A 13,650-nucleotide genomic window follows, 5' to 3' on the forward strand; every position below is an offset into this window, starting at 1 on the left:
GGGCCGCTGGGAGAAGAGTCAATCAGGCATCAGCGTGAGGCCCGCATCGTTTTTGTTTCGTGAGGTTTCTGAGTGAAGGGATACGCCCCAGGTTAGAGACTGAGGACGCCGCGCGGTGCCTGAAGCTGGGTGACCCTCTTGCCTCGCTGGCGTCCCTTGCACGCTCGCCGTATCAGGCACCGTCAGCCCTGGCGGGACCGATCTGTCGGCGAACGGCAGGTGTGCCCGGAGCTTAGCCCTCTCTTTGAATGGGCTGATGCATACCTCCTCTGGGTCCGCTGTTTCCCAAGTGTTTTCCAAAGAACACTGGCTCCAAAGGGTCTGTGGGTGAAGTAGGTTCGGGGGATTGTGATGGCTCAAGCAGGGCTGAGAGCCGTTGACAATGCGCTGCCACGTAAGGATCCAAGAGGAGGGTGCGGTTAGTGGCATTTCCCAAACTTATTTAACCACAGAGCAATCTCTTCCCTCTTCCCTTCCTTCCTTTTCTCTTTCTACCCAGAACCTTTCTGGGGACTCTCTTTTATTTTATTATTATTATTATTATTATAATTTTTTAACGTTTATTTTTGAAGGAGAGAGAGACAGAGCGTGAGTGGGGGAGGGTCAGAGAGAGGGGGAGACACAGAATCGGAAGCAGGCTCCGGGTTCCGAGCTGTCAGGACACAGCCTGATGCAGGGCTCGAACCCACAAACCGTGAGATCATGACCTGGGCCGAAGCCGGACGCTCAACCGACGGAGCCCCCCAGGCGCCTGGGGACTCACTTTTGAAGTCTGGTCTGTTCCAGTGACTGCGTCTCTTGGTGCCGGAATCCCCCTGGGAAGGAGCAGTTCCCGCACGGGAATAAGGGTGACGGTAACGGGCGGGGCGTGTGGACTCCAACCGCCGAGTGGTCAAAGCAGACACTCACGGGACCTACAGATCTCACCTGAATCAAGCTGTTCTAACAAATCAGAAGACCCAGGCGACCACCAGGCACAGAGAAACATCCCTCTCCTGGAGGAGCCTCAAACCACTAGACAAGCTCACTAAAAACGGGCTTTGGTGACAAATTAGCATAAGGTGTGGGTGGAGAGCGAGTGTGGAAACACTGTTCTCAGACACCCCCAGTTTATACCCACTCATCACACAGATGGAAGGTCCCGGGCGCCTAGTTCCCATCCTCCCGCGGACCATGCTCCCGGTCCCTAAACTCGGGTTTCTCTGCAGTCAGAAATGTAGGGGCACAGGGTCGGTCTGCTTAAAAGCACGTTTAGGTAGGGACCCCCGGGATTCTCTCCTGTGGCAAATGCCATTAACGTACTTCCAAGGACGGCTGGTCAAGGCTCCCGGTCCCTGGCGCCCCGGCTGGAGGGGGCCGCTTGCAGCCTCCTTTCCAGAGGCTTCTAGCGCGAGAAACGCTGACTCGGTAGGTCCCATCCTCCTCACGCCTCCTCATTTTCAGTACAGACTCACCCCCCTGTGCTTGACAGATAAGCATCTCCTGGGGGAGCCCGGGGCCGGTTTTGCAAACTCTTCCTGATGTTGGGGGTGGCGATGTGTTTGTGGAACCTCCGCTTGTTGCTGGGCGGCTGAGGCCGGACCCTCGTTCACAGGACAGCCTTGCGGGAGAGCTGGTGACTTCCTTCCCACCTGACCCCTGATCGCTTTTAGGCGAGGCGGCTTCCGTTCTGATACAGTCGTTCCTTGTTTTCATCGTGGCCGTTTGGCTCCAGCTGAGTCCCGCCGGCATTTTCCCCCAACTTACTCAAAATTGCTCTAAATCCGACGGAGCGGAGGCGGAGACCATCACCCACCTCATTGCAGACCCTGCAGTTCTGCTTTGGCCTAAGAGGGTGAACACACTGAATTCAACAGGACGCACGCACCGAGCCCTGTTTTGGTTTTCTGTTGCTGTCCTCACGACGTCAGCGGCCTAACCCGCACACTCTTCGAACCTCCCAGTTCTGGAGGTCGGGGGTCTGATGCGGGTCGTGCAGGCTGAAACGGGCGTGTTGGCAGGGGCTGTGCTCCTTTTGGAGCCCCTAAGGGAGGATCAGCTCTTTGCAGGTGCAGGGCTGGGTGAGGTCCCCGTTGTCACGTTGGCTGTCGGTGGGGGCCGGGCCCGGCTCGTGGAGCCCACTCACCTGCTTGGCGTTCGAAGCGACGACGGACTGAGTCCCCCCCATGCTTTGAATCTCTCTCTCCCGCTCCCATCTCAGCTGGGGAAGGCCCCCACTTTTACACCAGGCCTACCTGGGTAATCTGGGGTCTGCTCTCCATCTCAAGGCGCTAACGCTTGGTCCCATCCGCAAAGCCCCTTTTGCCGCAGGAGGGCACGCGCGCACAGTTTCCGGGGATTCGGGCGCGATGTGGCTCGGGCGGGGTCATGGGTCCTGCTGACCACCTTGTCTGTCAGTACAGTGTGTGTGTGTGGGTGTTAGTGAGTGTGCAAGCAATACGTGATTGAGGAAGGGGGATACGATGTGGGAGAAAGGAAGCTTACGTTAGGTGGCTGGCCAGCAGGCTGACTGGTGTTGTTCCCTCTGCATGGATTCAGTCGTCTCTCCGTGAAATATCATATAAATCTCTTAAAATGTATCCTGCTGCCACACTTTCCGTGTGATTGCACCTGCGAGTTGCAGCCTTCAAACCCATGTTGCAACACCTCCTACTTTCGCCACGGAATTTCGCCATATTGGATTTGCCTCATTGTTTGATTCTGTCCAGAGTTTTTTCACACTGATTCACCCAACATAATGATTATATTTTCAGGCGTCCGGTCACCTCAGACGTGATGAGCCTGCCTCCTCTCTTTTTGTGCCTGACATTGATAAAAATGACGGGCAGCACAGGGTTGAGGACAGGGCCCAACATGGGGCCAGTTGGGGTCTTTGCCCAGGCGGTCACCCTACTAGTGAGCCACCGAACCGTCCTCCAGCCAGATCGTACTCCCACGTCTTTGTTACTTATCAATTTCAGATTCTTTACACGTTTATTTATTTTGAGAGAGAGAGAAAGAGGCAGAGAGAGAGGGAGGAACGGAACCCCAAGCAGGCTCCACGCCGTCAGCCCACAGCCCACAGCGGGGGCTCCCACAGTGGGGAGCCCCACAGCGGGGCTTGGACTCACGGCCGGTGACATCATGAAGATCGAGAATCGGACGCTTAACCTACGGAGCCACCCGGGCGCCCCTGCAAATTTCAGATTTAATCGTAGATTTGCGACGTCTGCAACGCCTGATCTGCAGGTTCGTGGCCATGACAGCCAGGCGTGGAGTGCCAGCCGGGCGTCTCCCGACAGAGTGCCCACCCCCCGGCATCCTCGCTAACACGCTTCAGCGCCCTGCCGGGCATCCTCGCCAGACGTTTGACCCCACAGGAGGTGTTTACCTTCTCTCCCCGCACATGAGTTTTGAGAGCTCCTACACGGCCTGTCCTCTGCTGGGACTCCACGGGCGTCGGTCAGCGGAGGAGGACGCCGTGCTTCTCGCGTCTCACTCGGTGCGATGCCACGGCGGGCCCGGAGGGGTGCGAAGCCTCTGAGGGGCTGACACCCAGGCAGGTGGTGACAGTGAGTCACCTCGGAAGCAACGCTCAACGCTTCACTCGAGGCGGCTGCACACCAGGGAAGGACAGTCTTACCTGCAAAACCAGATTGAGTAGCATAATATTTCTAAGTGCGTCATCATGATTTCTGCCCGAGGCCTCAAAACTTCCTCCCAAGGGCAATTTAGAACCGTCTGTCCCACAGATTCTCTTAAAACCAACTGGTTTTGTTGGCATGTCTGTATTCCCATCAGTCTGAGAGGCAGCGACTTAGGAAACACTTCCATTTCAAAGCTAAGCTGATTACATTTTGGGAATCAGTTGGGGCCGATGCACTTACATGTGATCTAGTGACTTCGAAATAAGGAAGGTCTGGCAGGAATGGTGGCGATGGTGAGGACGTGAGAGAGAGAGAGAGAGAGAGAGAGAGAGAGAGAGATGAGCTTTAAAAACAAGGTCGGGCGGGACTCCCGTGTCCCGAAGTCTCCCAACTGTGGGTTCGTCGGCTCAGCAAAGAATGATCAGATTTGGTGATAACGGCGGCCGCTCCTGTCAACCACTGGCGGCCAACACACAGTACCTGCCACCTCTGGTTCAGGGACACGGGTCTTCAAAAACGTCTCCGTGTCTCTACCACCCCGGTCTGTGCAACGACAACAACGAAATCCAGAACTTGTGTCTCCAAAGAGGCGATCTTGCTGCTCAAGATTGGAGGTGAGCGAGATACGTGAGCAAAACACCTTCTCTGCGTGATGTGGCGGCACAGACGCCAATCTGTCACCAACACGGTTTCCTGAAAGCAACTCACGTGATATCTGTGGTGAAAATGGTGGCCCGGCGCAGGCTGAATCATTTCCAGGTGCGGCAAGTGACTGGCATCCACGTGAACTTGACGACACTTTTTATCAAGAACACGGATTCCTGCTTAACCACAACCGCGTCACCTTCACCATCATCCAGATTTGCAGGCTGTGCCTTCCGAGCAGGCGCGAGCGCCACCCCCGCCCCGCCCCCCGGCTGCTGGGCTGACCTCACCACGGAGCGTCTCTGGCCCCAGCCTTCTCTTCGCCAAGAGCTGGTCACCTGTTCTTCTGGACCTTCCAGGGTCCCACGCAGGTTCCCAACGGTCTGTTCACCCGACAGCTTCCTGGAGCTGGAGCTGGTGCGTGACTGGTCTCTGTACCTACGGTGTCGTCCTCAACAGATGGTTCCTGAACAGTTGTTGAGCTCAGTTACATTTGAATTCGGGAAACATGCTATGTCACAGTGTGGGGGTCCGGCTGGGCGCTGAGCACACGGCAGGTGGGGACGTCCCTCCCGGCCTTTCCACGGCTCCCTTGTCAGCCTCCCAGCCTCCATGTGATCTGAATGTCACCGTGTCACCCCCCCTACGTGACCCCATCTCCCTGGGCCCCTCGGATTGGCACGTGGTCCGTCTCCGTCACCACGCCGGCTCTGTTCCCTCTGAGCGTTTCCTGCCGTTCCCCGCAGTAGCCCTGTGGCCCCCGTGCTACGGCTCACACGCTGCCCTGTCCCCATCCCCCTCCCGCTCACCTGTACCCCTTCTTTCCCAGGTCCTTCCTTGCGAGCCTGCCACAACCCCCTGAGTCCTCTGTGAGGACCCTGACCTATGGCACCTGTTGTCTCGAGGTATTTTACTAGCCTCGTCAGGGCAGAGTTTACTTAGCATTGAGGTCACCGATTTGAACTATGTGATGCGATACGTTGTGACAAGGCACGCCGACGTCACCGTCCTGATGGGGAACGTTTGCATCACCAGGACAGGGTCCCTGTGCCCCCTCAGCCAACGCTGACCCATGACAGTCGCCGATCTGATTCCCATTGCCGTCGTGTTTGCTTTTTCTAAAGCTTCACATAAATGGAATAATGTGGTAGCTGGTATTACACGTCTGGATTCTTCACCCAGCGGGAGGCTTTTGCGATTGGCCCGTGTTGGAGCCCGTATCTGTGGTCCGTTCCTTCTTGCTGCCGGGCGCTGCTTTATCACCCGGGGACAGCACGATGCGCTGTTCCGTTCAGCGGCAGATGGGAGCTTCGGTTCTTTCCACTTTCTAGCGATGAGTGTGAACGTGCCGTAGACTTTCAAGCGCTGGCCTTTCATTTTCTTGGGCGAAGCACGCGAGCGTCGGCTGCTGGTTCGTGCGGTAAGTGCGTGTTTTACTTCGTATGGAACCACGACCCTCTTTTCTCCCCGTGGCCGTGGGGGTTTGCGTCCCGCCACCAGAGCGTGAGCGCTTGGAGGGCACATCGTCACCCGCACCTTCTGTCTTGTCTGCTCGCTCTTTCAGCTACCAGCTTCCGGTGGGGAGCGGCATCTCAGCGCAGTTTTAATTTGCGTTTCCCGGATGATCAATCGCCTCGAACATCTTTCCTTGTGCATAATTGCCGTCCGTGTATGTCCTTTGGTGAACTGACTTCAGACTTTTTGCCTGTTTCTTGTTCAGTTGTGTTCTCCTGACACCGAATTTTAAGAGTTCTTTGTATCTTCTGGATACAATCCATGATCAGATTTAAGGTTACAAATTTTTTCTCCATTCTGTGGTCTGTGTTTAATTTTCTGAAGCATTTTTCAAAAAGCAGAAGCTTTAAATTCTGATCAATTTATCAAAAGTTATTTGTGTGTGTGTGTGTGTGTGTGTGTGTGTGTGTGTGTTTTCCGTTCATGCCTTTTGCAATTTAGATAAGAAATCTCTACCATTCCCCAGGGCACAAAGATTTTCTCTTCTGTTTTCCTCAGATGTTTCATGGTTTGGGCTCTTGCATTAAATCTATAATTCATTCTGAGTTATCTTTTTGTTTGTAGCAGGAGGTCAAAGTAAGGATCAACTTCCTTTTTTTTTTTTAATGTTTATTTACTTTTGAGAGAGACAGAGACAGAATGTGAGTGGGTTGGGGCAGACAGAGAGAGAGGGAGGCACAGAATCGGAAGCAGGCTCCAGGCTCCGAGCTGTCAGCACAGAGCCTGACGTGGGGCTCGAACTCATGGACCGTGAGATTATGACCTGAGTCGAAGTCGGATGCTCCACCGACTGAGCCATCAGGTGCCCCAGGAGACACAGAATCGGAAGCAGGCTCCAGGCTCCATGCTGTCAGCACAGAGCCCGACACGGGGCTCGAACTCACGAACCCGGAGATCATGACCTGAGCTGAAGTTGGACACTCAACTGACTGAGCCACCTAGGTGCCCCAGGATCAACTTCTTATGCATGAACATCCAGTTGTGCCAATACCATTTATTGCCAAGATTGCGTTTTCCCTATTGAATCAGTTGTCCGTTGACGTGCAGTCTATTTCTGGACTCCATTCTCTTCCATTGATTAGTGTGTCTGTCCTGCTACCAACAGAGTGCTGTCACGACACCTGTAGCTTCGTAGGAAGTCTTGCAATCAGATAGTATGAATCCTACGATTCTGTCCTCTTTTTCAAAACTGCTTTGGCTCTTCTAAATCCCTTGGATTTCTATATAAATTTTGGAATCGGCTTGTCGGTTTCTTCAGGAGTCCTGCCACAATTTTGATTTGGATTGTGTTGTATCTGTAGATCAGTTTGGAGAGAACTGACACCCTAATATCGAGCTGTCTAATCCTGAACCCAATACAACTCTCCTTTCGTTTAGATCTTACTTTCTGTCAGCAACGTCGTATAGTTTTCAGTATGGAAATCTCGTGTCGATTTCGATGACGTAGTCGTAAGTATTTTATTTCATGTTTTTGATGTCATTGTGAATTTTTTTCCAGTTTCAATGGCCAAATGTTCCAAATATTGCTAGGGCAGAGAATTACAACTGATCTGTGTATGTTAATCCTCATCAGTGTTTTTTTTTTTTTTTTTTTACATATTATATATTTCATCTACAGAACATTGATTTGGGTCTTTTTTGTATCTTTTGTCATTTTCTCCACTGTATTTATGCTTTCCTCTACCTTTCTGAGCATTTGAAGTGTATTTGTACTAGCTACAGAGCAGTTTTTTCTATCATCTCTGTTATTTTTCTGTTTGTTCATATAGATTATGGGTCATATTTTCCTGTTCCCTCAAATGTCCGCATTATAGTCCGTTAGTGGCTGTGACAGGTTACCACAGGGTGGCTTGAACAGCATACATTTATTGCTACAGTCGGGGAGGCTGGGAAGTCCAAGATTCGGGTGCCAGCAGGCCCATGTCTAGGGAGGACCCCCTCCTGGTTCAGTCTTCTTGTCGCCTTCACGTGGGGGAGAGCAGACAGAGAGCAAGAAGGCTGTCATGTGTCTCTTCTTCTGAGAACACTAATCCCACACGAGGGGAGGCCCCACCTATAGATGCCACCACCTTGGGATTGGGCTTTAGCGTCTTTCAGGGAGACACAGACATTCAGCCTACGGTGGTCTAGAGATTTCTGTTTGGGTGCCTGACATGAACTTCACATGGTCGAAGGCTGGATTTTATCGCAGGTTTTTGTTCTGGAAAGTAGTTCTATTGTTGGGATCAGATGGATCACATCCGAGACTTTCTTTTGTTATGGCAGGACCAGAGCAGCGTTTAAGGTAGGTTTATTTGAGTGGCATTCCTCCGAACACGGTATTGTTCCGAGGATGCTGTCCCATGATCTGGGACTTAGAAGGTGCCGCTACTCTTCCTGCGGGAGAGAACCATTCCTAGCCCGCGAGGATTCCAAGGATTTCTCTGTGTCTCCTTTCTGGGATCAGTCTTGCCTTGCTTCCTCTCAAGGACACGTCTCTGCCGCTGTCCTTATTTTTCTGTGTGTGGCTCCCTCCTCCCCCATATTTTGTCTCGCAAAGCATAGCTGCCTTGGCCTCCCAGGACTCCGATCCCTGCGTCCTCGGCGGGGTGGCCGTTCCCGGGTCAGGTAGCCCCCACGCCCTGCACTTGGAAACTGCTTCTGTGTAAGTTGGGGCTTCACAGAGCTCGGGGCCGTAGCACTCTCTGCCCGCTCTCTTCTCGTCAGGGACCATAACCCTGCGACACCAATGTCTGAAAACTGTTATTGGACATACTTTACAGGGTTTTCTGGTTGTTGAATGCCGTAGGGTGCATTCGGTTTCTGTTAATCCCTCCTGGCTGGAACCGTTAATCTTGTGGTCACGCTTGATTGATATGGTTCACCTGATGATCTGTTGCTATATCCACCCCCTCCTATTCTCTCACACACAAAGGCTTTACTTTGTGGTTCTCCATGCCCTAAAGCCCCGAGAATGTATGCTGGAGGTGACTGCAGATGTGCCCAGGTGACCCACGCCTCCCCCTAGTGGCACGTCCAGGGAAGCGGCTGGGAGGCGGCAAAGACTCCCCAAGTGACAGCTCCAGGCATCAGGGAAGGAACGGGCTGGGGGCTGCCCCATCCATGACTGTGTAAGCAGCACGATGAGAATCCGGCGATATGACAAGTAGGCTCAGAAAATCCTTCAGGGCGAGGGTGAGTTTTGTGTTATCCTGACTTCCTCCCAGAATGTCAGGTATGGGTACTGACTGTGTAGGTGATAGATTCCCTGCCGGTGCGCCTGGGGCGGGGCGGGGGGGGGGGGTAGGGTGGAGGAGGAGGATGAAGACACATTTGACACGATTATCAGCATCCTGGGCCAGGGAACTTATTGGGGACGGGGAGGGACAGATGATATATCAGGACGGTCACACTCAGTAACAGAGAATGGTTGGATGTGAGGGTCAGAGAATTCTCCGTCCCTTCCTGTTTGAGTTTGTTTCAAACGCCAGTGGTCAGAGCCCTTCCCTCTGAGATTCCAGCTCCGCACTCACTCGTATCCCGGCGAATTTCTTGAGCCGGGCCCCGGGCACTGCCCCTCTTGGCTTTGACCTTCCTCCCCGCGGTCTGGTTTCTGACGATTAGGATGTCGCTGCCCCTGCAGGTTAGTGGTTGTTGGCTGCAACAGCCGTGACTTTTAAGAAGCATATGTACGTCCCTCCTGCCTTTCGAGCCCGGGAATCTTAGTGTATCTTGAGGATGACTGTCACATTTAGACTTTTAAAAAAAATTCTACGGGAGATTCTCACATCCCCAGCAGGATGAAAAACACCGAATGATTCTGTCAACTAGTTGCAGGCAAAGACTGTAAATTCTAAGTATTGTAGACACACGTATACTTCTGTGGATGTTGTTCACTGGAATCTTACTGAACGTAATTAAATTGACTTTTGCACCAAGATTTCTGTGTAGGTCAGAATCTGTGGTTTTGCTGCTATCACCCTTCTTTACGCTATAGATCGGGGATTGACAAATGACGCCCCATGGACTCAAGCGCATTCATTTGTGAAATTGTTTATGGTTGCTTTCACGCCACCGGGGCAGGTCTGAGTAGCTGGGACAGAGACTATATGACCTGCAGAGGGAAAATATTTACCATCTGGTCCTTTACAGAAAGAGGTTGTGGACCCCTGTTCTAAATGAATATTTTGAAACAAATATTTCGGGGGGGGGCGCCTTGGTGGCTCGGCTGGTTGAGCATCCAACTTCAGCTCAAGTCGCGATCTCAGGGTTTGTGAGTTCAAGCCCCGCATCGGGATCCCTGCTGTCAGTGCAGAACCCACTTGGGATCCTCTGTCCCCGCCGCTCCCCCACCCCCCGCCTCTCTCTGCACCCACCCTGCTCACACTCTCTCTCTAGAATAAAACATTTTAAGTTGATGTGTTTATTTTGGGAGAGAGAGAGCGGGGGAGGGGTAGAGAGAGAAGGAGACAGAGAATCCCAAGCGGGCGCACGGAGCCGATACGGGGCTCGAACACGCGGACCGTGAGATCATGACCTGAGCCGAAGCCCAGAGTCTGATGCTTCCCTGAGCCCCCCAGGCGCTCCCCCCCGAATGGATATTTTCACGTAAGCCAGCATGCCGCACACGCTCTGGGTCCTCGTGAGACGGAATGCTGGTAACGCGATTCTCCGGCTCCCTGGGAACATTTCTGTCTCAACTACAGTGTATCTTGCTTTCTTTCCTCCTTAGACTCACTTCTCTACTGTCTCCGCTGGTGAGCCGGAGGGGCTGGACGCCCACCCCCTTCCGTACCAGGCCCGTATTTTCCGCCGCAAACAAGAGCGCGATGAGCGGGGTGAGCGTCTAGTCTCCTTTGGCGGGGGTACCGTTTCGGTCAGCCGGGGCTCCTCGGAAATCACACTGCAGCTAACTCTACCTCTGTTCGCCTTCCAGGAACCGATGAACATCAGCGACGTCTTCGGTCTGAGTGAGGATTACTTTGGGTCGGGTAATAATAGCTCGGATTACTCAATTGATGACAGCACGTTACTGTGCTCCCTGCAGGAGGTCAGAACGTTCTCTGGGCTGTTTGTGCCGATCGCTTACTCCCTGATCTGCGTCTTTGGCCTCCTGGGCAATGTTTTGGTGGTGGTCACCTTTGCTTTCTACAAGAAAGCCAAGTCTATGACAGACGTGTACCTCTTGAACATGGCCATCGCCGACATACTCTTTGTCCTCACCCTCCCGTTCTGGGCCGTCAGCCACGCCACCGGCGAGTGGATCTTCAGCAACGCCACGTGCAAGCTGATGAAGGGCATCTATGCCATCAACTTCAACTGCGGGATGCTGCTCCTGACCTGCGTCAGCATGGACCGCTACATTGCCATCGTCCAGGCCACCAAGTCCTTCAGGCTGCGGTCCAGGACGCTGGCGCACCGCAGGGCCATCTGCTTCGTGGTCTGGGTGGCTTCCGTCCTCATCTCCGGCTGGACGTTCACGTTCAACCAGAAGTACGACGTGCACGGCAGCTACGTGTGCGAGCCCCGGTACCAGGCGGTCTCGGACCCCATCAAGTGGAAGCTGCTGATGCTGGGGCTCCAGCTCCTCTTCGGCTTCTTCATCCCGCTGGTGTTTATGATCTTTTGCTACATGTTCATCGTCAAGACCCTGGTGCAGGCTCAGAACTCCAAGCGGCACAAGGCCATCCGCGTGATCATCGCGGTGGTGCTGGTGTTCCTGGCTTGCCAGATCCCCCACAACATGGTGCTCCTGGTGACGGCCGCGCAGCTGGGCAGGATGAACCGCTCCTGCCAGGGCGCCAGGCTGCTGGGCTACAGCCAGAACGTCACCGAGGTCCTGGCCTTCCTGCACTGCTGTCTCAACCCCGTGCTCTACGCCTTCATCGGCCAGAAGTTTCGGAGCTACTTCCTGAAGATCGTGAAGGACCTGTGGTGTGTGCGGAGGAAGCAGAAGGCGTCGGGCTTCTCCTGCTCCAGGCTGCACTCGGAGGCCTTCACCTCCAGGCAGAACAGCGAGACCGTGGACAACGACAACGCGTCGTCCTTCACCATGTGACCGGCCCGGGGCCACGGCCCCCCCGGCGGCTCGGGGAACGTGCACTTGGACCGGGACCCCGTCCCCCCGTGGGACCGGCCGCGGGGGTCTCATCCCGACGGGGCGGCCGGGGCCCCCGCGTGGCGTGTCCCCACTTTTCTTCCCCGCAGCCCCGAGCCCCCCGGGGCTCCCCACGGCTGGCGTTCCCCGGAGCAGAGAGGACTCTTGACAGACGTGGACGTTTTCGGAAGCAGGCGTGGAACCGCCCCTAGAGCACGGTGTCTCCTGGTCACAGCACACACGCGCGGGGTTCGCGAGATGGAAGCAGAGAACGTCACACGAGAGCCTCACACAAGGCAGCACAGGCAGACGCTGAAACGCGTTCCCCGGGCTGCAGAAGCGGCCCGGCGGACGGGAGAGAGCGGGTCGCCACGCGCCGTCGGGAGAGCAGACGTTTGCTTTATTTCCCTGGGAGAACGGTCACTGCAGATACGACAATTCTCCTCCAAAAATCTGTTCGACAGAGTTCCACGAAGACGCATGCCATCGGCACACTTTCAGCACATGGAGGGGCTTAATAAATACTTGTTACACAAAGCGTAGTGAAATTGGGGGTTGGAGTACAGTCGGGAGTGTTAGGTATTTAAATCTGAGTTTTAGAATGGAGCAAGGAAGCTTCCTGAGACAGTATACAGACAACTTTTGCTGCGCGTCCACAGCGGGTCAGAAGCGGCACACACATGGGGGGATGTGGGTAGGAAGCGCTTCACGCTGGTGGCGAACAGGGAGGGAGGGAGGGAGAGAGAGAGAGAGAGAGAGAGAGAGAGAGAATCTTAACCAGGCTCCACACTCCGTGCAGAGCCTGACGCGGGGCTCGATCCCGCGAACTATGAGATCATGACCTGAGCTGAAACCAAGAGTTGGACGCGTAACCGACTGAGCCGCCCAGGTGCCCCAGTCATGGAACCAGACTTTAACAGCGCTCCTCAACTTTGCAGACAAAGTTCCTAGACCGCAAGTTTTGAAAGTGCTTTGTAAATATATGAACGTGAGTGGAAGAAGGATGAATATTACAAAAATGCAGGCATTGTTACAAAGACCCTGACGTGTTTAATCTTGACTCACGTGTTATTTGAAACTTTCTACTGTTCTTGCAAGCTTCAACCGCATCTTTCTATGAAATTCGAAGTCATAGCTTAGGATCCAATGTCTGTATGTTTACAGATAGTTTTGGCTTTGCAAAAGAAAACTGTTTTGCACGGGAAGTAGGACTCGTCTTCCAGAATCGGTGTTCTGACGTGGGAGACTGTGGTGTTCAGAGGTCCCACCTCCTTGGAACCTGTCAGCGTTCGACTCCAGAAATCAAAGCACGGGGACATTACTCAGATGCCCCTCTCAGGACGGCCGATGCGCCGAGCGGGTCTCCGCAGCTCGGCGTGTGTCCCCGGCTGGCACAGAAGCGCCGTGTCTGCCGGGCACAGCCGGAATAAGTTCTTGTGTATGATTTTTCAGATAAGTGAAGCTTACTTCTTTATGCATTAGCCCGTTTACAATTTCAGCCATAATGAATAAAAACATTTCTAAAATATGACACATACTTTATTTCATTACATATCGTTTCTTGCTGCCTTGGGCACACCCATAAGTGTTCGGTGCCGAAATGCACTGCCGCCCTCAGGGGACCCAGAGCTACACGGATCCGCTCCCATATTAGGTGGCTCTGGTTTGTTCTTTAACGGTCCCGGTGTCTTCTTTTCATTGGTTTCCCCAAATCCGCTCCCATCGCAGGCTCTGGCTGGACCTTACGTGTGTCTGACATTAAGCCACCCTCCGCGCCTTGGCGAACGC

General features: G+C 53.8%; 1 protein-coding gene across 6 annotated transcripts in view; it reads left to right on the top strand.

Annotated features, from left to right (window-relative positions):
- The window catches only part of CCR6 (C-C motif chemokine receptor 6), a 30,199-nt gene extending 16,549 nt beyond the window's left edge, over nucleotides 1-13,650 (top strand). For 4 of the 6 annotated variants that reach the window (XM_078447564.2, XM_060617094.3, XM_060617093.3 and 1 more), the window contains 2 exons: nucleotides 10,498-10,603; nucleotides 10,702-13,650. In XM_078447564.2, the coding sequence (XP_078303690.1) occupies nucleotides 10,595-10,603; nucleotides 10,702-11,823 (1,131 nt within the window). In that variant the 5' untranslated portion in view covers nucleotides 10,498-10,594 and the 3' untranslated portion in view covers nucleotides 11,824-13,650. The remainder of the gene's footprint in view (nucleotides 1-10,497; nucleotides 10,604-10,701) is intronic. The other 2 variants (XM_060617099.3, XM_060617098.3) reach the window with 1 other exon arrangement.

The sequence above is a fragment of the Panthera onca genome, chromosome B2 (genome assembly GCF_046562875.1).
Source record: "Panthera onca isolate mPanOnc1 chromosome B2, mPanOnc1 haplotype 2, whole genome shotgun sequence".
Classification (NCBI taxonomy): Eukaryota; Metazoa; Chordata; class Mammalia; order Carnivora; family Felidae; genus Panthera; species Panthera onca.